The 23,415-nt window shown below is 44.9% G+C and overlaps 1 protein-coding gene across 8 annotated transcripts in view; it reads left to right on the forward strand.

The window, feature by feature from the left end:
• Positions 1-23,415, forward strand: part of NFIB (nuclear factor I B) — a 362,435-nt gene that overhangs the window by 158,432 nt on the left and 180,588 nt on the right. For all 8 annotated transcript variants that reach the window (XM_069238881.1, XM_069238864.1, XM_069238898.1 and 5 more), the window contains exon 3: positions 15,933-15,986. In XM_069238881.1, the coding sequence (XP_069094982.1) occupies positions 15,933-15,986 (54 nt within the window). The remainder of the gene's footprint in view (positions 1-15,932; positions 15,987-23,415) is intronic.

Raw genomic sequence — 23,415 nt, forward strand, 5'->3', positions numbered from 1 at the left:
TGGAATTCTGTTACACTGGATATCAAGTATGGCCTTAGACTCCCTTAAAGGCTTTTGTAAGATGCACTTTCTCAGTATGCATTGTTCGTGACTCCTCAAGAAAAAGCTTTAACATTGGCTAGGTAGGGCCCAGACATAGATCTCTTGCAAAGCTTTTGAGGTTGTAATCAATGTCGACTCTGTTAACAATAACAATGATCATAGTGGAAGCCCCTAAAAACCTAAAAAACACAGCCATTATGTTTTACATGCGATTTCTCGCACATATTTTATGTGGTATTACAATACTCCCTACAACGGCTATCAAGTATTTACATAAAATTCTATATTTGAAATCTGTGACATAATGCTCCCTATAACGGCAATCAAGTATTTACATAAAATTCAATGTTTGAAATCTGTAACATATGTTGCTGCATTATACTCTGATTGTTGTATCATCACCAGACCGGTTTCAGGTGTCCTGCAAGAAATGGGCTGGCATAGGGACACAAGTCTTATCAGCCCCACATCGGTTTGCCAAGAGAGAATTATTTGAGAAAGGAGTTGAACTAAAAAGTAAAAAGTCGAGTTGAATTACAGTGATTGAAGCAGCCTACAGCCAATCCTGAGATCCCTGTTAAATTATGTCAGTGGCACTTCTTGCCTTGCAAAAGCAAGGTGCTCTTGAGATGTAAACATCCAACACTAACATTTGAGAACAAGGTCTGTGGTGGTGAGTGTGGGCTGTCATTGAGAGGAATCAGAAGGAGTGTTCACGTTTGCGGGCAATGGCCTCCCGTTGGGTAGGAATCGGAACTATTTCGAGATTGTGCAACTGAAACCAGGCCTTGAACTGCTCACTTTTCCAGACAGAGCCCCTTCTCCCCCTCAAATAGCCTGGGCAGCCTGACTTAACCCTGCTCCCTGCCTCTATATTTACTCCAAAGCGCACAGATGATGGAGATACACACACTTGCTAAGTTCGCACAGGTCCATGGAAGGGACAGGCCGGCATTAAATGCCAGTCAGGGGTATCAAAGCTTCAGAAGTCAAAACAAAAAAAAAGAGAGCGAGGGCGGGCGATAGGGTGGCTGCAGCCGAGGCGAAGCAAACCAGCGACAGCCTTGTCCGACGAGTGTTGGCACAGCGACAACAAGAACAGGGTGTCCCTTTTCCTGCAAGCGTCCCTTTACCTCAGAAGTGCGGCGGCCATCGCGTAAAGCTGCGGCGGCACACCTGCTACTCTGCTGAAGTTTGGCTGGCCCGTGGCACAACTGCTAGTGGTCTATAAGCTTCCATCTTAGCTGTGGCATTTCTGTGCATGAGACAAGCCAGTCCTAAGATTTTGAAACTCGTGTTAAAATTTTTGTGGCAGTCTTCGGACGCACAAAATGTATATTAATAACTCCCAGGAGAGTCTACTGGGCACTTGCGTGTTTTAAGGCATCTACTTTACTAACGCTTTAAACTGTAGCTGTGAGGAGCAGCTTTATCTGAACGTCTGTCACGAAGTTTCGGAAATATTTTCAGGCTCCCAATGCTGTTATTCTTTATCAAGGCAGTCCAAATATAGTTAGACAGTATGAGTACGCTTTGCAGCGCAGGCATGCAGGGCAGTGCTTCCATAAGGTGAGGTAAGAGTGCCAATAAATGCGTGGTGCCAACTGGTGGGCGAAGGGCCCAAAAGTGTCTGGGGAATGCTGCGGTTCGAAACACACATTTTGTTTTGAGTGTTGACAATCCTCACATGGTTCCAGCAACTCACAGAGACCGAAGATGTTCTGACTGTCCTTGCACCACTCTGAGGGTGGACATCACATGCATCTACATCAGCAGGGAGCATTTTAGGAAGTTTGACGGTTGATGCGCTGTGGTTTAACGAAGGTATTCCATTATCGAGGCGATTTGGCTAATTTAGTACGGCTTTGCACTAGACACCCTCGCAATTTTTCTCATAAACATTTAATATATTCTGAAATATTGAACTTTAGCACACACATATTGGCTGATTAGCACAAAGCCATATTTTTTTCTGAAGACAAATGTTTCCATTTTGACTTGTGGTCCAATATATTATCCCTTTTCTTTATAAAACACTGTTAACTGGTTACTGAAGTCAAATAGTAATGGTTAGTGATTGGGCTTGCAATCTGTGCGTTTCACATATTAGTGAGCAATAATCCTAGCATATTCACCATTGGGGATGTACTTAGAGAAATTAATATGATAGTATTTGCATTCTTACTTCTATTCATTTAAATCAGAAATTTGATTATCGGCAAATTTTAATCAACCATAGTATTTTTGACGCTTATGTACTCAAAGACATGGTTAAAAAAGGACCAAAGGACTTTTACTTATCTGTAAATGGCAACTCCTCACCAGATAATTCCCCATCAGCAACCTACTCTGGGCGTCACACCAGGGCAAAAGAGCAGTGGTTGTACTGAGTTGCATGTTCGTTTTGAAAAAACATTCTAGAGCTGTGAGCAACAGCCCTGGCTTGTAATGGGTGAGTGAGTCTCCATTACATGGAGGAGGGCTATGGTACCAGTCCACCACAATCTCCTGGTAGCAGACACTCTCTAAGATTGTGTGTCCCACAAGTTCTTCTTTCAAACCCTATTTCGTGCCACTCTGTTTACATGATTGTTTTTCCTAAATAAGGGGGCAGCCTCGGAAGGTGGAGGGGGCAGAAGAAGTAACAGCCTAGCCAACAGGTAGAATGTTAGGCCATTCCATACAAAAACACGCAATCTTGCGAGGTACACACTAGATTTCTCCTCCTTGTGGCTTACAATTACAGTCACAATTTATTATGAAAATGATGACCAATGAGGAACCGGGTGGGAATCTGAAATGGTCTTTCTCCCACTGTGATTCCACTTTGAACAGTGTCTGCCAAACCAGAGGATATAGCAATGGATTCTTGCACTTTCTGTGGATCTGGCATGGCCAGGATAGTTATTCCCATACAGTAAAACGACTCATGCACATCTGAAGCTGCTCTTCAAGTTCAGAATAATGTAAGTCCACAAGCTTTATCTGTGATTCTCAAGAAGGCAACATGCCTGGGAGCATAAATTCACCTTCACCTCCAAGGTGCCTGAAATCTCAAAATATTTGACTCCTACAGTGCTGTTCTACAGTCTGTCAACAGGAAAAGAGGTAGGAAGAAAAATGCCTCTAATGCCTCTAGAGAAGTCCAATTTTCAGGCCTAGTGTTAGATAAGACCTTTTGATTTTACTAAAAGTATATATGTGACATATTTGCTTATTGAGGCTTTCAGCCAGCCCTTTCATACATTGGTCTGTTATTGTGTCACTCACATTTTTCTTCCGCCCACTACAGTATCCAACATGGGGGACCGGGTAAGCCCACTTCAGTCATTGGCTAACTGACTGGGAATTACTGTATTTTGCTTTTTCACAAGGATCAAACCCACAGAGAAAGTAATTCCCTTCAATATCTGTGACTACAATGAGTGTGCATGTTTTGAGATTAAAAAAAGCATTTTTGCTTTTAACCTTTTTTCAGATTTTTAAAGGGCGGGTACCTTCTACAACAATATTTGCAGAAACCATAACAAAGCAGAACAAGCACGGACAAAGCCAAAAGGCTCGCTGTGCCATTGGAACCAAGCTACACCTGATGAAAGACCACCAATCAATTTGAAACTGGCCTTGGATTCACTGTGTTCTAGGTCATTGAAGGCCTAGCCCAGCATTTCGGGCTAGACTACTGCTATTGGAGCAGGGTCAAGACCAATTTGCATATGGGTGGGTCCAAACCGAGGTGGCATGGTGGGCAAAAAGAAAGATGGGTTGGAATGCTACCCTGAGTGACTGCCAGTGGTCGGACACGTTGCAAGCATTCCTCCAATGATCTTTTGTTGTTTAAAGTCAAAGGGGTGGCAGCAGACTCCAGACCTATTGGCTTTGTCAATGCTTGTTTCACTAGCCACATAAAACCAGAGGTACTGTGTCCACTGTTATCAGGATAAAGACTTTTGTATGTGTCGAATTATATTATATATTAGGTCATTCTGACGGGGCCAGAGAGGCTTCACTCACCAGATCACAAGCCAGCTAAGCTGACAGTTCAATGTTTTAGGGTAGAAGATCATTGTGGGGCCCTCCTTTTCGAAACCCATGTCTCTCATGACCAGATAGTGCATTCACCCACAAAAGCATAGTAGAGCTGCTCTCCGGTCTCCTAATGCTAGTTCACACATGCACAGATTGTGTAGTTAGCGCAAGACCTTTGTAACTTTGGCTCCAGCCTTCTCTGGTAAAATTCCTTAGTACTTCATTTGTTTACTAAGTCTTGCAACAGAGGCAACCTTTAAATAAAAAAAAATTCACAAAGCAAAGAATAAAAAAAGGAAGAAACTTTCCCACACACGGACGGTTTCGCAAGATAAGGAAATCATTTGCACCTGGAGTCTGATGCCATGTTTACAGTATTATTTTAACAAAAAATTCATACTCCTCATATAAAATGCTGTCAGACTTGTATAAGCAGGCTCGTGAAACACCTGTGGCAGTGAGAACAGGCTGGTGAAAACAAAGTAGGAGTGATTTAAGGTCAGCGCCGCCTGAAAGAAGGTATGGGCTGGCAACGTGGAACCCGAAGACACCTTTGTCGGGAAAGCAGCCTTTGTGTGATATGTGCTTTGTGTGCTGGGCGTACTGATTGACAGGAGCAGTTCAGCTGCTTGAGGAAGGAGCAGCTGAGAGGTGAAGGCTGATTGCAATGGTTGCATTCTGTCTGGTCAGGCTGCCGGTTATTTGCGTTCACATTCTGTCTGGTCAGGCTGCCGGTTATTTGCGTTCGTGACACATTCAAGTAAAAAACACTCAATACAAAAGGTAGGAGCCTCGGTGCTCCCACGGAATGGTTTCTCGTTGAAGGTCTGTGATGTATACAGATGTAGTGTCGGTCTTTGCCATGGGATTTCAATGAGGAGAGGGAGGCGCCCACAAGTCAGTTGGTTGTCACATTATAGCTGATCATGTTAGGATTATTGTAACAGCCTTTATCTTTAACCCCAGGGCGTGTTGTGTTGAAATAATGCTTGTATTTAGAAGATATTGAACATGCCTAAGAGACAAAGTGTGGTGACATGGCTGACTCGGGTTCACTGGAGTCCAGTGGCCAACAGTGCTGCATTCAATGCAGTTTCCTTGTCCATTGGGTATTCTTTTGTGCGGAGTCCCATTCAGCAGTGTATTTCTGATCTTGCCTCTGGGTATTCCAGCAAACTCCTGATGGAGATCCCAGGCTGTTACATTTTTTAATAGGGTGTAGATTTTTTTCTCAGTGCATTCATTTAAGCTTTGAGAATTTATGTAAGTGTATGTAGGGTAGATTCTGAGTCATCTCTTAATTTGGAAGAAAGTTGTTTGGAAAATGTACATCACTTTGCAGTTAGGGGTGTAGCTTGGTCAATTTGATTGGGGGATGGGGCGTTGACCTTCAGATTTCCCAACAATCATGCGGGGACATCTTGTTAAAACGTTACACGGGCAGCAAGACATGAAGGGGGCTTAAGGGGCAGTGGAAACAAAGGGGAGTGGGGATTGTTAGAGGGGCTTAAAACGCAATACTTGTACAACTAATCAACATTTTTAAAGCCTTCAAAACTTAAACAAGAGCGTGGGTGTGTGTTTGTCTGTGTGAGCATGTAAAAATCCCATGTGAAATCCAGCAGACACTTCACATTACCCAACAGAAAGCACTTGTACTCAACTATTCACTACAGAATACATTTTTTACGGCGTGTAACATCCCAAACACCCCCCAGTTACACCTCTGTTTGCAGTGTTATTCTGTTTTATTGACTGAGCACACAGGCGAACACATTATATACTTTATTTCTCTTGGGGGTCACTCAACACTATACCCTCCAACTATGCCATAACTTCTTTAGTGTGCATGTGTCTCTGGGCCTTGGTGAAGGTATACTTTTGGACTTTCTATGTCTACCTTTTCCTGGCTGTGTCTTTCCATGCCCTGCTTCACACTCTTTGCGCTTAACAGCTGTTCACTGCCACGATCTGCGCCTGGCCAATGGAGGCAGATGGTCCTTGTTCCTACTCGCATTCAGCCCCCAGCTGGCATTGGTGCCAATTCACATATCGGCAGGTGGAGATACCCTCTAATCTAATGGAGGTCTCCACAAAGAGCCCAAGCACAGTGTTCATCCTGGCATATGGGAAGAGCTTCTGTCTGATCCCAACTTCCCACGGCAGCAGATTTCACACTGTCAACACTAGTAAGTGGGATGCACATCATGTCTGTTTAGTAGTTATTTGCCTGTTTAGTGGGAATGTTTGTTTCATGCTTTGTGGCCCACGTTCCCTCTGTAGACAGATGCACAGAAGCATTATATGTACAAATAACTAGTGCATGCAGCAATTTGATTACACAGGGATGAAACCAACACTTGATATGTAAGGTCCTGGGTATTCACATATCTCTTAGGTGTGATTCATCAATAACAATCACATCAAGAAATGACTTCAGTTTAATGAAGGCAAGTAGACCTCATGGAAGAGGAACAGAAACAACCTCTGCCTGCATGAAGAACAAGTTTGTTTATGTAGTGTGAAATACAAGTATTTGGAGACCATTTTTTAGGTCTGGCGTGATAGCACAGCAAAACATAGCAATTCTTTGACGTATACCAAGAGCGGACTTCAGTTCCTTCGACTGGATGTTTCTCTATGATTGCATGCTCTTGGCTATTTGGTGTATCATCCCACCTCATTTTGAGTGCCTGCATATCAATGAATGAAGGAAATGTTTACATTTCAAAACTACACTCAAGCATTTCACATTCAATTATTTTATCTCCTGGATGCATTGAATACAGAAAGCAATCATTCTGTTTGTTTTGTTTTTCACTGCAGCTGGATTTCTTTTAAAAAAAAAGTTTTATGACCTGATCTACAGTTTGGTGTACATGGAACTCTCTTGTAAATGCAACAGAGTACCCTGGCTGCCAAACTCTCTGTCTGCTTACCTCATTTGAGGAAAAAAAAAACTGTTGCCTTGGCCAATTGAAAGCGTCCTTTAATGGCCCAATTTAGTAGGGGCCGTTAAAGGAAGATCATACATGGTCCACCATATTTAGGGTGAACAATGTAATGTATTTTTTTCTGTGCGTCACAAGGACAAAAAATAATTAAGACTCTTAGGAATCAAAATGCAAGGGAGATCTACTTTACCAATGCTTGTTTTTAGTTATTGTGACAAAAATTGATGCCAAATGAGAAAATGGACGATTAGCATGCCTGTGGCATTCATTATTAGTCATTACTGATTCATTTACTTTTTTTTTTAAAAGCTTAATGATATTATGAAAAAACATTTCCAAAAAAATAGCAAAATATTGCTATGATGTATAAAGATATCAAGTCAGTTCAACCACCAGTGCTATAAATCCTTCTGATAAACTGTCCTAAAAAGACCTTTGCTTCTTATACTCAAAACGCTAGCTTTTTATTTACCTTGTCCGTGGAAATATATGAATAAACGTGTTTGAAAGGAAGGGACAACCTCTGGATGAAAAAATGGAAGGATTATAAGAATTACACGTGGCTGCTTTTGAATGTGGTTTTCATAACTTGTAAATTTTGATCAGGCTCATTTACACGTCAGCGTGTTTACTTTGAGGCTGTGTGACGCGTGTCCCCGCATATCAATTACAATAAATTCCAGGTTGAATTTAAACTTCACTTCTGTTTGAAATGTAATGTGTTATGATAATCAAGGCTACAGAACGGGGTATAGGCGCCTAAGCAATTTGTATCTTCCATGATTGTAAGCGGTGTTTTTTTTTAGTAATTGTGGATCTTCATGTCAACAAATATTTTTGCAAAACCTCCTAAGTCTAACACACGAAGAGCAAAGGCTTTACTCCTTGAGAATTGATTGATTGAAGTGGCAATCACTGGCACAGAGGTTAAATACAGAACACGTGCATTTGCACGAAAAAGTCTGCAATTTATTGCCTAGAACAAGAAGGGAACCGGTCCTCTCGTGTAGCTTAGGACAGAAAGAGAGAGAGATGATGAGATATGACTGGAAAGATGCAGAGAAGTGAGAGAGAGAGCAGTAGGGAGACAGAAAAACGTGTATAGAGGCATACAAAAGACAGAGAAAGGCAGAGAGAGAGAAAATGACAAAGACCGCAGACAGGTAGAGAAACTGATAGAAAAAGATTGAGCAAGGTACAGAAAAAAAAGACAATGGAATAGGGGACAGGGAGAAAACAGAGAGAGAGATAGACAATCAATCAATCAATCAATCAATCAATCATTACATTTATAAAGCGCACTATGTACCCGTCAGGGTTTCGAGGCGCTGGGGGGGGTGGGGGGGGGGGGGGGGGTGAGCTGTTAGCGGTCGAAAAGCCAGGTCTTGAGGAGTCTCCTGAAGGTGAGGAGGTCCTGGGTCTGGCGTAGTGAGGTGGGGAGAGAGTTCCAGGTCTTGGCGGCGAGGAAGGAGAAGGATCTGCCGCCGGAGGTCTTGCGCTGGATCCTGGGGACGATGGCGAGGGCGAGATTGGCAGAGCGGAGTTGACGAGTGGGGGCGTAAAAGTTGAGTCTGGAGTTGAGGTAGGTAGGTCCGGTGTTGTGTAGAGCCTTGTGAGCGTGGGTGAGGAGTTTAAAGGTGATCCTCTTGTCCACGGGGAGCCAGTGGAGGTCCTTCAGGTGAGGGGAGATGTGACATCGGCGGGGTATGTCGAGGATCAGGCGGGCGGATGCATTTTGGATACGCTGGAGTCGTTTGATGTCTTTTGTTGGGATGCCTGTGTAGAGTGCGTTGCTGTAGTCAAGTCTGCTACTGACGAGGGCTTGGGTCACCGTCTTTCTGGTTCCTGTTGGGATCCACTTGAAAATTCTGCGGAGCATTCGAAGGGTGTTGAAGCAGGAAGAGGAGACGGCGCTGACCTGTTTGGACATGGTGAGGGCGGAGTCCAGGATGAAGCCGAGGTTTCTTGCATGGCTGGCTGGGGTGGGTGGGGGACCGAAGTCGGTGGGCCACCAGGAGTCGTTCCAGGCCGAAGGGGTGCGCCCCAGGATGAGGACTTCCGTCTTGTCGGAGTTGAGCTTCAGGCGGCTGTCGTTCATCCACTCGGCGATGGCTTTTAGTCCCTCGTGGAGGTTGGTTTTGGCGGTGAGTGGGTCTTTGGTCAGGGAGAGGACGAGCTGGGTGTCGTCAGCGTAGGAGATGATGCTGAGGTGATGTTGGCGGGCCAGTTTAGCGAGGGGGCCATGTAGACGTTGAACAACGTAGGGCTGAGGGAGGAGCCTTGGGGGACGCCGCAGATGAGGTTGGTGGCTTTGGAGCGGAAAGGGGAGAGTCGTACTCTCTGGGTTCTGTCGGAGAGGAAGGATGAGATCCAGTTGAGGGCTTTATCTTGGATGCCGGCTTCATGGAGGCGGGTCAGTAGGGTGCGGTGGCAGACTGTGTCAAAAGCGGCAGATAGGTCGAGGAGGATGAGGGCCGAGGTTTCGCCGTTGTCCATTTGAGTTCTGATGTCATCTGTGGCGGCGAGGAGTGCAGTCTCGGTGCTGTGGTTTCGTCTGAAACCGGATTGAGAGGGGTCTAGGATGGAGTTGTCTTCGAGGAAGAGGGCGAGCTGGGTGTTGACGATCTTCTCGATGACTTTTGCTGGAAAAGGGAGGAGAGAGATCGGTCGGAAGTTTTTGAGGTCGTTGGGGTCAGGCTTGGGTTTCTTGAGAAGGGGTTGGATTTCTGCGTGTTTCCAGCTGTCTGGGAAGGTGGCGGAGTCGAAGGAGAGGTTGATGATCTTGCGGAGTTTGGGGGCGATGATGGCGTTGGCTTTGTTGAACACGTGATGTGGGCATGGGTCCGAGGGGGAGCCTGAGTGGATGGTGTTCATGGTTGTCATTGTTTCGGTGTCGTCCACGTGGGTCCAGGCTGTGAGGCGGCAGGCGTCTGTGGAGATGTCAGGGGTGGGGTCTGGCGGCGGAGTGGTGTTGAAGCTGTCGTGGATGGTTGTGATTTTCTGGTGGAAGAAGGTGGAGAGGTCGTCGCAGAGTTTCTGGGAGGGCGGGATGTCGTTGGAGTTGGCGTTGGGGTTTGAGAGTTCCTTTACGATGCCAAAGAGTTCTTTGCAGTCGTGGGCGTTGTTGTTGATGCGTTCAGTGAAGTGGGCGCGCTTGGCGACTCGGATCCGTTGGTGGTGTTCACGGTTGGCGTCTTTGAGGGAGGCAAGGTTGTCGGGTGTGCGCTCTAAGATCCACTTCTTCTTGAGCTTCTGGCAGCGGCTTTTGGAGGCGGTCAGTTCGTCTGTGAACCAGGCTGGTTTTTTCTTTCCTTGGTTGGCGGTGGGTTTCTTGAGTGGGGCTAAGGTGTTGGCGCAGTCGAGGATCCATTGATGGAGGTTGATGGCGGCAGGGCTCGGGTCGGTTGAGTCGGGTGGTGGGTTTTTGATGAGGGTGCTGGTTAGTTGGTCTTGGGTGATTTTTCCCCAGCGGCGGTGAGGAGGTAGGGGGATGCGGTGGTGTTCGGTGATTTTCGTATAGGAAAAGTGGACGCAGTGATGGTCGGTCCAGTGGAGTTCGGAGGTGTGGCTGAAAGAGATGTGGTTACTTGAGGTGAAGAGGGGGTCAAGAGTGTGTCCGGCGATGTGGGTGGGAGTGTTGACCAGTTGACGGAGTCCGAGGTTGAGGAGGTTGGAGGTCAGTGATGCGGTGTTGACGTCGTTGTTATTTTCCAGATGGTAGTTTAGATCTCCCAGGAGGATGTAGTCTGGGGAAGCGAGGGCGTGGGTGCTCGCGAGGTCGGCGATGGTGTTGCTGAAGGGGGCTCTTGGTCCTGGAGGGCGGTATGAGGGTTCCTCTGAGGGTCGTGTTGGGGTCCGTGTGGATCTGGAAGTGGAGGTGTTCGGCTGTCTTGAGGGTGTCGTCCGTGTGGGTGTGGATTTTGAGGGTAGATTTGTGGGCGATGGCTATTCCGCCGCCGATTCCGTTGGTTCGATCTCTTCTGGTGATTTTGTATCCCTCCGGTATGGCGATTGCGATGTCCGGGGCCGAGGAGTCGTTCCACCAGGTTTCGGTCAGGAAGGCCACGTCAGGGGCGGTGGTGTCGAGTAAGTCCCAGAGTTCGATGGCGTGTTTTCGTGCGGAGCGTGTGTTGATGAGGATGCAGTTCAGGTGGTTGGTGTTGGAAGTTCTTGTTGTTGGCTTCGCCGTTCTGTCGCAGGAGAAGTTGCAGGCGCGGCAGGAGAAGGGTCCTTTTGTGTGCTTCGGGGTTGCAAGGAAGCACTCTGCGGAGGGGCCGGGGTTGAGTGCGCGGAGTTCGTTGGTTGAGTAGCGGACGCAGGGGCTGCGGGGGGCGCGGGGACCAGGGGGGGGTGGCGCTGGGCGCGGACGGGCGCAGACGGGCTTGCCTCTGGCACGCCTCCGGCGCGCCAGCGGCACGCCCGCTGCGCGGACGCGCAGCGCCAGCCATTAAGAAGGGAGGGGGGAGGGAGGAGCAGCTGGGAGGCGGGAGGGAGCGGCGAATGGGGGCGCGAGGGGGGCGGGGCCGCAGGGAAGCAGCAGCAGGGATCGGAGAGCAGGGGGAGCGCACAAGGGGCAAAAGGCACAAAAAACGAGCGAAATTAAAGGCAGTCACAATATGAAAACACACAGTATGAAATACAGTAATGGCACAGTACACGATCGGGGAAACAGCAATCAGAGGGGCACAACGGGGGCAGAAGCGCCGGAGGCGAGGCGCAGAAAAATGAGAAAAACAACTTACAGGACGGCGGAAAGCGGCACACGGGTCAAGTGAAGCTAGTTAGAGCCCACTAGACCCCAGGGATGAGGCGCAGGAGGATGCCTGCGGGTGGAGGAGGGCCTCGAACACGCAAACAGCAGCGTGGTCGGGGGACAGAGGCAGGAGGCAGCAGGTTGGTGCTGCGGTCGTGGGGGGCGAGCTCAGGACCTGAAACAGGTCAGAGGTCGCTCACTCGCGACGCGCAGCGCCAGCCATTAAGAAGGGAGGGGGGAGGGAGGAGCAGCTGGGAGGCGGGAGGCGGGAGGGAGCGGCGAATGGGGGCGCGAGGGGGGCGGGGCCGCAGGGAGGCAGCGGCAGGGATCGGAGAGCAGGGGGAGCGCACAAGGGGCAAAAGGCACAAAAAATGAGCGAAATTAAAGGCAGTCACAATATGAAAACACACAGTATGAAATACAGTAATGGCACAGTACACGATCGGGGAAACAGCAATCAGAGGGGCACAACGGGGGCAGAAGCGCCGGAGGCGAGGCGCAGAAAAATGAGAAAAACAACTTACAGGACGGCGGAAAGCGGCACACGGGTCAAGTGAAGCTAGTCAGAGCCCACTAGACCCCAGGGATGAGGCGCAGGAGGATGCCTGCGGGTGGAGGAGGGCCTCGAACACGCAAACAGCAGCGTGGTCGGGGGACAGAGGCAGGAGGCAGCAGGTTGGTGCTGAGGTCGTGGGGGGCGAGCTCAGGACCTGAAACAGGTCAGAGGTCGCTCACTCGCGACGCGCAGCGCCAGCCATTAAGAAGGGAGGGGGAGGGAGGAGCAGCTGGGAGGCGGGAGGCGGGAGGGAGCGGCGAATGGGGGCAGGGCCGCAGGGAGGCAGCGGCAGGGATCGTAGAGCAGGGAGAGCGCACAAGGGGCAAAAGGCACAAAAAACGAGCGAAATTAAAGGCAGTCACAATATGAAAACACACAGTATGAAATACAGTAATGGCACAGTACACGATCGGGGAAACAGCAATCAGAGGGGCACAACGGGGGCAGAAGCGCCGGAGGCGAGGCGCAGAAAAATGAGAAAAACAACTTACAGGACGGCGGAAAGCGGCACACGGGTCAAGTGAAGCTAGTCAGAGCCCACTAGACCCCAGGGATGAGGTGCAGGAGGATGCCTGCGGGTGGAGGAGGGCCTCGAACACGCAAACAGCAGCGTGGTCGGGGGACAGAGGCAGGAGGCAGCAGGTTGGTGCTGCGGTCGTGGGGGGCGAGCTCAGGACCTGAAATAACAATGTGTTTGAGAGAGGAGAGGAAGAGAAAGAGTAAGTGAAGGTGAGAGAGAAAATACATGTACATAGTAAGTCTAGACCAGCATAGCTTATGTCCCTTGGAAAATGTTGGCAAGCGTTGACGAGTGATGAGGGTTGAGCCAGTATTGTGTGAGTGATTAACATGATGTGGTTGTTTCACTATAACAGAATATCAAGAGATAAGGTATTAATGCAGAAGCTCAATGTGAGCAGTTTAAAACACTAGTGTGACAGGACAGCAGAAGGTCATATCACTAGCAGATTAGGTCCTGTTGGGTTAATGCTCTGGGCCTTGCTAACCATGTTTATCTTTCTTGATGATGCTGGGGTTGCGGGAGAGGAGGGGTGTTGCATAGAAAAGGCTCTGTGTCATTTGCAGCTCTGTGCCAGTCTGATTTCCAATGGGTCACACAAAGTATTTTACAGTGCTATACAATGCTATAATGCATTATTAGAGCAACATATAGCTTTGCAAGTGTTCGGGAAGTTGTTGCGGCTTAATAAATAATGCAACATTTTACTAAGGGTTTGTATTCCACGCAGTGGTGATCGTGTGCATTAGTTAGTGAGTATGATGGTGCTTGTAAAGGACACCTACCTACCTACATTGGTTCATATAGATTGCAGAGAAGCTGCCTAAAATGTCACATTCTCTACTTCTGTTTACAAAATGCTGGTGTGTTCTTTAAAAGGCGTCTCCAACTTTGAGAGCGACCAAGCAGAACAGCCACTAGGGGACAGCATTTAAGTAAGTAGGTGTATGTCTTTAGGGTAACGAACATGGGCAGAAGGTTACCATTGTGTGTCTGAGGGCCCACAGTCGCATGAGAGGCTTTTGAATATGTACAGATAGCTCAAATGAACATTTATAAGCAGTAGATTCTCAATTACCAACATGCTTTTTGCCAGCAAACAGTGTAAGGTTTATTGCTCTCACTATATTATGTTATTTGAAATAAAAAAGATTAATACTATAGACATCCATAAAGTAAATCAGCTCAGTATCCAGAAGAAATAATTAAAGGAAGTCAATTTATAATGCTTAGTGTAATTAAATAGCGGATGAGTGTTTGAATTTATTGCATAGTAGATGTATTAGATGAGTTATTGTAGTCTTACCATGACATTGAAATCCTCTATCTTTAATAATAACTTGGGCAATTACCAAGTGCGCTGTATAATGTGATGTATGCAACCAGATGACTTAGTATTATGTTTGTACTATTATTGTATTTGAACAATCGATATTTTAAAAAGAAAAATGTAAAAAAGCATACCTAAGCTTACAAACTCCACATCCATGTGCTTGTGTGGGCGAATGTTGGGCCCTGGGCCACCTTACTTGCAATCTAGCACATGGTGAGGGTTTTGGTGATATGAAGAAGGAAAATGCACTGTTAGTGCCCTTCTCTGGAGAGCGCATGGATCTGTTCGGGGAATGGAAGAAATGTTATGAGGGTTTCATGGCCCTACATTCAGTGTCATCCACAATACACTTAGGGAGATTTGGTTCGGACTAAGAAATGACTTGAATTGCCTGCTGCGGAGATCTACACCAGCTGGGTTGTTTCTGAGGGATATGCATTGTTTCTTCGGTAACTGCAGCTGATTAGTGCAGAATGTGGGTGGGTATGTGATTGGGTGTTTTCTTGAGCAGTTTTCCCTCTTTCTCTTTGCAATGCACTAGCAGCATTTGTGGATTCAAGCAATTGAAGGCTAGGGTGCAAATATATATGGCCTTCTCTTGGCCTGGTTGCCTTCCTTCACTCAAACCTTCAATTATGGTTATGGGAATCTGAATGTAAGCAAAGATGTCCATTTCCTAGGTTTTGTTGTGGTTTCGACCACTGGGTGTGGCATTTTATCCCACTTAGAATTTAGTTGCCAGGGGCCTAGCCATCATTAGTGCCATAGGTACGATAGCCTGGGTTGCCATCTGTTTGGAGTGCCCATTGACCACCAGTTACCAAATTAAATAGTGCTGCTGACACTGTTGAGACACCACGGTTTCATAGGGCCTTTTTTGATTCCAAAAGCCACTGCTGAGCAAATATTCAGCTTTGGGTTGTATTGTGTGCAAGCAGATGGGAACATCATAAGCTCACCTGTCATGTTTATCATATCTCACCTGCAAGTTTTTATATTGTTTGCAGTTTCATGAAGTTTGCTCATCATACTTAGGCTATGAGCCCCAAAGCACGGACAATAAAATTGGTTCATCAATGCCATTGTAGTGTCCAAGTCACAGAGCAGTTGTAAATGTAGCACGTGAACGTCCAGTATCTTACAAACTGTACCACACGTTGTACATGTCAGATGCCACCCCACGCATATTGTACATGTTTACTTTTCGTCGCTCACGCATATTCACAGACATGAATGGACACTCACACACCCCTGAACACACTTATTTGTTGACTATGGCACCATGAGACTTGGTGCAGACTTTGAGGGCCCAAATTCTTCATTGAATGTAATGTATTTCTTAGAACATATAACATAAAGTTAGCATTGGTGTGAACGCTAGTGTGGCTCATTCAGATTTTGCTTATAGGTTTTTAGTCACAGCAGACTAAAAATGTATTTTTTATGCTACATACTTGAAATACAAATCCAAAGTGGATGCTGAATGCTACCACACAATTCGTTTTGTACAAGTATACTGCATCATTTGTATGTTACTTGCCTTGTCTACTTCTATAGCTGGTCTGTCTGAGATACCTCTGCAAAATGTGACAGGTGTTTCACTATCAGCATATGATCATTATAGTGGGACGATATGGCCATAGCAATAAATATAACATGTTTGCACACTCACATGTTGTTTTTTTAATTAATGTTACAGAACTGTTTTGCATTAGATATTTACTAGTTCTTCTGTCTCTTCCCAGAATCTGGACAATCAGATAGTCCAAGCCACAATGATCCTGCCAAGAATCTACCAGGTAAGATCTCTTTCTCTCACAATATGTCTATATTTCCCTAGTAGTGTGACCTTTTTGATGCGCTCTGAATGGTATGATTCAATTTTGTCTTCTTCACTTGAGGTTCAGAAAGGTACAAGAGAGCAGCCTTCATGCCAAAGTAACTTCTACACTTATTAAACATTGTTTGTCAACTGTATCAGTTGTACAGTATGAAACACAGAGAACGTATCTGGATGGATTATGAGAATAAAATCTAGAGGGATAAAGCAAGAAATATACAAAGTATCCAAGCAATGGGTCTATCAAGTACAGCCATGAAAGAGGTGGAGATCAAATCTTCAATCAGAACATTGTAAATTCCGGATGTCACTTCAATAAAGTAAGTCAACTGTTTAAGGGACCTGTGAATCAGGGATGTCAAAAAGCTCTGGACCCTTGGTCCTTTAGTAGCAGTTACTGTCATAGCTGGTTCTGAGGGTTATCAAACTAGTCTTGCAGTTCTTCAAATGATTTAAAGGCACCATTCTGTAGTAGTTTGTCTGTGGTCAGTAGCCCTTTGCACGATCAGTCAGACCATTGAAAATGGTAGCCTCCTATTTGGTTCCTGCTTTGTGCCAGATTGGAGATGTTGCATGCAAGGAGCTGTCCACTTTACATGAGGTTGATCTCAAATTCTCCTTGTCGCTGTGAAGGTGGGGTTATCGGGTCACAAGATGGGTTCCTTCCTCTATGGTGGACCAATTGCCCAATCACCACTCAATGAAGACCTAGTCCTAGGTTTCTAGGGTTGAAGAAAAGTGAAAGTCCAGGCGAGACATTTGATGTGCATCACAATAAAAGACAATGGGAGGTAGACATGGTCCTCCTGATTATGTGGATACTTGTGTTTTGCCATCTCGAGTCTCATGGAATATTGCCCATAGATAGGCATAAACTTCCCTGTCGATCCTGTGTGAAAATAGTTCATGTATGCTTAGCAGTCTGAAAATTATGCTTAATTAAACCCAGGCGACTCTAATATTTTTATTGCTTGAACTCTGCCCTATAAAGATATTTTAACTTTTCCCTTTTGGCAAAGTCTTTGATTGATTTTTTCCACTAGATTCCCTACATTTTTCTTTGCTTTAAGTTCAGACACAGAAATATACGCAAATATTTAATTATTTAGGGGAGCCAATGAAAGGGTTGTCTACCTGGGGAACGTTTCGCACTGACAGCAGTCAGGTGCATCTCCTTGCTTTAGGACTAATTTATTTTATATCAAGACAAACTGGAAAACTAAGCCTGGGTGTTCAACCTGTAATAAGGCCCATTTGGCGTCTTTAGAGGAATGGAAGGTACTTTCTGCAGGCTAATTGCTAAAACTGCGGCCAGTATTGTAATGTCTGTATTTATAAGAGTATAGGCCTGTAATTGGCACAGTGCAGGTTTTTTTTGGCAGGGTTGGAGATAAATGACTCTGTGGCTCTTTTGAATTCAACACACAGGCACACTCTAACAATCACATCATTGATCATCTTACATAATATTGGTGTGGCCACTGTAAACTTGCAGAATTTGATGTGTAAGCAATCCTCCTCAGGAGAAGTTCCCAGTATGATTAGTTCTTCTGGCTTACACAACCGCCTCTGTTGTTACATCACCTTCTAAGGGTTTGCTGTGATCCTATGTCAATACAGGTAATAGTAAGGGTTCCAGAACTTTCCCTTCATTCTTTAGGGATTGGTCATCTGCAGTTCCATATAATTTCGAAAAAAGGAGATGAATTATTCAGATATTGCCTTTGGGTGTGTTATGGTCTGGCCTGTGACGTTTTTTAGCACTGAGTTCTTGAAGGTTGTTTTTAACTGTTTCAGTTGTAGCATTAGTATGTGGCCTGCTTTCTCGCCTTATTTAGTAGTGTTTCATCTTAAGTCTTGACAGAGAACTAAATAGAGTTTAGAGTTTAGAGAATATTTAGCTGTGTCAAAATCTGAAGTCTTTCAGGAATTGGTGTAGTACTGTAATGTTTTTGTGCAAGATGGCATCTTCTCCTCCAGGCCCACTTATCGCTTTTCAGTCTCCTTTTCGTTACTGCTAAGTCTTTCGTCATGGATCATCTGATACAGGTTTTAGCAGCTGTTCGTTATACTTGGCAAGAGAACCTCAAGAGCTGGGCTCAGTACTTAGTCCAAGACCAGATTCTAATCACCCATTAAACTCCAGTCCAGAAGAGCCAAATGCTATGAATGATCGAAGAAGAGTGAAAAAGCCTCTTGATGGTGACAGAACGAATGATGGTGATTTTTATGTAACCAAGGATTCATGAATACTTATCTATTTTTACATATGTCTATGCCTTCAATACATGCACCATTAGTCTTTTGTGGAGAGGATTGATACTCCTCTCCTCTTCTGGCAGGCAGCTCTGACTTCAAAACCAACAGGGTGCATTCCAGGACTGAAACATTGGAGGGGGATACCACTCTAACCTTGCAGTCCCTTTTCTTTTCTCCAAGTGATAAAGAGGAGGGCTATTGCAGCAGAAAAATGTCTGAATATTTAATGGTTATGCATTATAGCACTTTTTCATTTTGACATAGGTCAAGAGGCCATTGACATTCAAAGGCCTGCTGTTGAGGTGTTTCAATTGAATAAACATGGCTTTATGTTTTAGGTCTGGGAGAATTGCAGGTATGTCAGGTTCTTGTTCAACCTTTGCTGTTTGATTAATCTGACGAGTGCAGTAGGGTTGCCACAATTCAGAAAAGAGCAAGGAGGACAACAGAAATACAAAATCTGAATGCAAAAAATAAAAAAAAATAGTGTAGATTGCTGATAGAACAATTAACACTCAGCAGCTAGCTTTATAAAGATCGGCTTTACACCTTTACAGCCAGAGTCTGCACCATTGCTCGTTAGTGTGCTACGGGGCCCTTTCTTATAATATTACATTTCCATAAAAGCACTTTCAGGGACATCATCCTGGATAAGTACTTGAGACTAAACTCTTCCTAAGATCTGCAGTCTGCCGATTTCAGTGGAGATCTGAATTTCAATATGTTTATAGGAGGGAGTCTCTCCGAGCAGCCACTCTCAACTGTAACACTTCTTAACATTGGATGCTGATTAGTCTCTGCCGAACTCTGCTTTTCCCAGGGTTTGTCTGTCGGAGCAGAAATACATGCATCAGTACGAAGGTGTGCAGGCAAGTCTGCATCTTTTTCATCATCACCGAAGAAATCCAGGTATTGTTCAAGAGCACTCGGTTCATAGTATTTAACTGTCTGACTGTCAGTTGTTACCAGCACTATGGCAGCGCTAACAAGTCCAGCCTAATGTTCATCTTTTCCAGTACTGGTCTTAAAACCAAACCTTCTTCCATAGTAAATTAGTTTAATTGGAAAATCGGCTGAAATTAAAATGTGTGGTTACTCCTTCTGAAAGTGGTCATGTTTTTCGCCATACATAAAAATGTGTCTCGCCTAAGCTATGATGGTTCTGGGTGAGCTAGATTTGGTATGAGCATAGGACCACGCACTATGGGGTCGTTGGACATCAAGACATGAAGTAACCATCACTTGAAATATGTCTTGCATGAACCTTTTCAAGAAGAATACATTTGCTTCCTCTTCTTTTTCTGGATCAACAATTCGAATTTTCAAACACTTGCTGTGATCTTCCAGGTCCACGATTCTCTTATGCAGGTTCCACATTTCCTCACTGTAGTTCAGGATGGCTAGAAGATTTCCATCTTTCTCATCCAGCCGCTTAGTGCTGCTGTTAAAGATCTTTTGGATAGCGTGAGGTTCGAGCATGTAAATGGAACCTCATTGTTGGTTTCCAGTGTGGCTTGCTGAGTTGTTCACATCGATAGTTTGATTACTTGCTATTCCGAGAGGAGAGAGTCCAGCACAATGTCAGGGGCAGCCATAATTAAAAAGACCCCACTTGTGTCTTTGGCCTTGTTGGACAAGGCTTCAGAAAAAAAACTGCTGATGCGATGCTTTATGGCCAGGCATTAGATTTGTTCTTAGATATTTGTCACTGCAGAGGTCACTCAGAACACAGTTTTAATTATTGGTACTGTAGTTTGTGTGTTGTTGTATGATGCCTGTCTTCCTCCACATTTACACTAATGCTTAGTGAATAGGGTGGTTGCTTTATACAGCTGTGATTGAGGATTTCAGTTGAAAGTATTGTCTGGCAGGAAAGACTTCTTGTTGAATTTAACCTGGGACAGGCTATGCAGGTGAGGGTCTTAATTAGCTATGGAAGTTTGTCTTCAGTCTATTCGGGAGGCTCCCTCTAGTAAAGATAAACAACGGAAGAAGTAGGCGGCCGCTTCCTTGGAACTTCATGCCATTAGCACTCAGCGATAGTCCCAGTCCAAGATGGCAGGCAAAAGATTTTGCAGTAACGTTACTGAGAAGACCTTATCGGGAAGGAAGAGGTTTGTATGCAGTCTTTGGTGTCTGTAAACTGCACAGAACCTCTCCCACTGGTCCTGTTTGGTTCCTTCTCCCCAGCCAATGCAAACTAGCCTCATGGAGCGCCCCGGTGTAGGTTATTGTGGCTGATTGTGAGTCACCTGTATTTAAACATCTGTCTCTTTTACAAGAATCCAATTTCTACCCATTTTTAATCAGGAAAAATCTAAAAATCTCGAGCATTTTAGGCTTACATATATTTCAAAATTTAGACAATTTACACAACTGTTAGTTTTATGCAAGCAACTCAAGCAAATCACAGAATTCCATGCAGTCTCCGACTGCCCTAAACTTAATCCTGTGGCCAATGCACAGGAATATGTGTGGCGTAAATGTCCATTTGCACATTTATTTTTTATTGCTTTCCCCACTTGTGAATGGAAAATAGATTCTTCATGAGGTGAAATCCTTTAAAACACACCCCCACATAAAAAATATGATCGTGTTTGCAGAACTATTCGAAGTTACAGTTCTGTTGGTGTTCACCCAATTCCTGCCATTCGATTGGAACCAAAAAATGCTCCTCCCGAAGCCCAAGTTTATTAGTGTTGAAATGTTCCCATTTTAGGTGGAATTTAGGTCTTTCATATGCAATTCTCGATTAGCAGAATCAGGATTTCATAATTGTGAGTGAAAGTGTAACTCCTTTTGCATGAAAACGATAATCACAATGTTTTGTACATTGGGCTTTAGATGCTGTAGTACTAGTTGCAAAAACAAGTTCTGTCTTAACAAGATCTCTGGTGTGGTCACAAAATCAATAGGCAAAAAGCATAACCGAGAAGTCTGAAACAGAAGTGAATCAAGTCATGCACTTCTGACAGTGGTACAGCTAGGAGGAAATTAGAAGAGTAATAATAGAACTAATTACACATACACAGCATAAGGGGGCTCTCCACCACTTGAGAAGCTTCCAACCTTGCCAAGGGTACTCTGCCTGGCACAGACCTCAGCACTTCAGTCACAGTGCTGAAATCATGGGAACATGCACCAGAGCGCAGGAGGGGGCTGTTACATTTTGGTCACTGCCTCAGTATTGGGCTGGACCTGATTTATTGGCATTGTTGCGGGGTGCATTGAGTTGTGTGTTTACACCTTCACTGGCACACTACCTCCCCCTCGAAAGACTTGGACTGCTGAACCTGTGTAACCACTGACAGTCAAGTACTTATAGGTGGTACCAGGCCTAGTCACACAGTAGGCTGGCCCCACCACAGCAGGAGTAAAAGGCCCCAACAACCATAGTGAGGCCCTGTAACCCCTGCCTGCCCTGTGGCGCTCTAAAAGGGGTTCTGACACCACCCTTTCTCACTAGTCCTACTTGTTGCTTCCTGCACTTTTTCTGTGCCTATTCTTTTCGATATTCTTTTATATACTTTTCACTTCATTGTATCCCTCCAAAGGTGATTATGCTAAATGTCTAATGCTACTAAAATGCAGAAAATAAGACTTCGGCCCAAATGTATTTAATGAATGTGTATATCCAATGTGTATATCCTCATTCATGGTATCATCCTGACTTTATGCAAGTTTAGAATAGAGACCCCCTATTGATTTTCACCTTATTTAAGCCACAGTGATGCTTTGTGACAAGGCAGGAATATGAAAAGTGTACAGGAAGATCAATATTTCCATTGTGGGTCCCCGGGGGATATGTGTTTTGTGTTTTCTGAATCTGTGTCCTAAAGGCCGTGAGAATCTCTTTGGCAGGGCCTATCACTCAATGAGGAGGTTCTAAAAAATAAAAGACCCATGGAGTCAGGAGAGGAAACATTTAGTTTAAGGATCAGAGGTCAACATGCATATGGAGGTTTGGATGGCCCTACATTTTTTACTTGCTGTGTGAAGTGATTTGTGGGGCTGAGCTTGGTGAAAAGGTTAGCGGGGAAGCAGCCTTTCCCGGTACGGAAGGCGTTGGAAGGTTTTAAATCTCAGTCCTGTTTTGACCCACAAACATTTACTTTCACATTTTACTTCCTGTATGCTTGGACTGTGTGCGATAAAACTACTTTTTTTCACAGGAAGTTGTTTCCGTTAACTGTGTTCTTTTTTATTTTTATCATATCCACTTGAGCCTGGTTTTGGAAGTGGAAACAGTGAGAAAACTAGCATTTTTGCTCATTTCTTCCAGTTCTTATAAGAAAAACTGTTTAAGCAGTCACCTAAAAGACTGAATGTGCTTATGTTGTTTGGCCGCAGACTGGCTGTCATCCATAATGTAAAAATGCCTTTAGAAGCTATGTATGTGACCGATTTCATACATCAAATACAAAAAGTGCCTCATTTATCTCCATTAGCGATGGGATCCTACATCATTTCACTATCATCACAAATTGTGAAAAAACACCAATTGACAAGTCAACAGAACGTTTGACAACTAGAGTGTGTTTGAAAAAGCTTTGCTAATTATATATTAGCCTCCAAGTTTTGGTCCGGTGGAATTTTAATATTTTGTTACTCTTCTTTCATCAAAAGCATTGGCTATTTTCATATGTAACTGAAAGACTCCTTTGATTGTGTTTCCTGCTGAGTTTATTCCATCTATCTTTCGAAACCACACGGCTCTTGGGCTAAGTAAAATGTATTTCTTTATTGATGTTTACTAAAATCTAAGGTGTATGTTGCGAACAATATCTATAGATTGTAATACCAACGATGTACTGAAACGTCCCTGCCCATGCCGGCGCAGAGAAGAGTAAATCCTGTTTTTAGGTTGAGCACAGCAGCGCAGAAGCGCTGCTTTTTTGACGTCTTGGTATCTATGTGGGCTTTTAACCACACCCACCTCACACCCATCACTTTCACTCGTTTATGGGCTTGCCTTTCAAAAATCCTTTGTAATCATTGGTAAATGCTTAACGTTTGTCCCTCCTTGAGGCAGTTTTGTTACTGCCCTTGGGTCCGACCATGTAACATGGATAATTGCATGTTTGCCGATATGTTTGACTGCGAGCGAACATTTTTTTATTTTGTGTGTC

Source organism: Pleurodeles waltl, chromosome 1_2 (assembly GCF_031143425.1).
Source record: "Pleurodeles waltl isolate 20211129_DDA chromosome 1_2, aPleWal1.hap1.20221129, whole genome shotgun sequence".
In the NCBI taxonomy this organism is placed as follows: Eukaryota; Metazoa; Chordata; class Amphibia; order Caudata; family Salamandridae; genus Pleurodeles; species Pleurodeles waltl.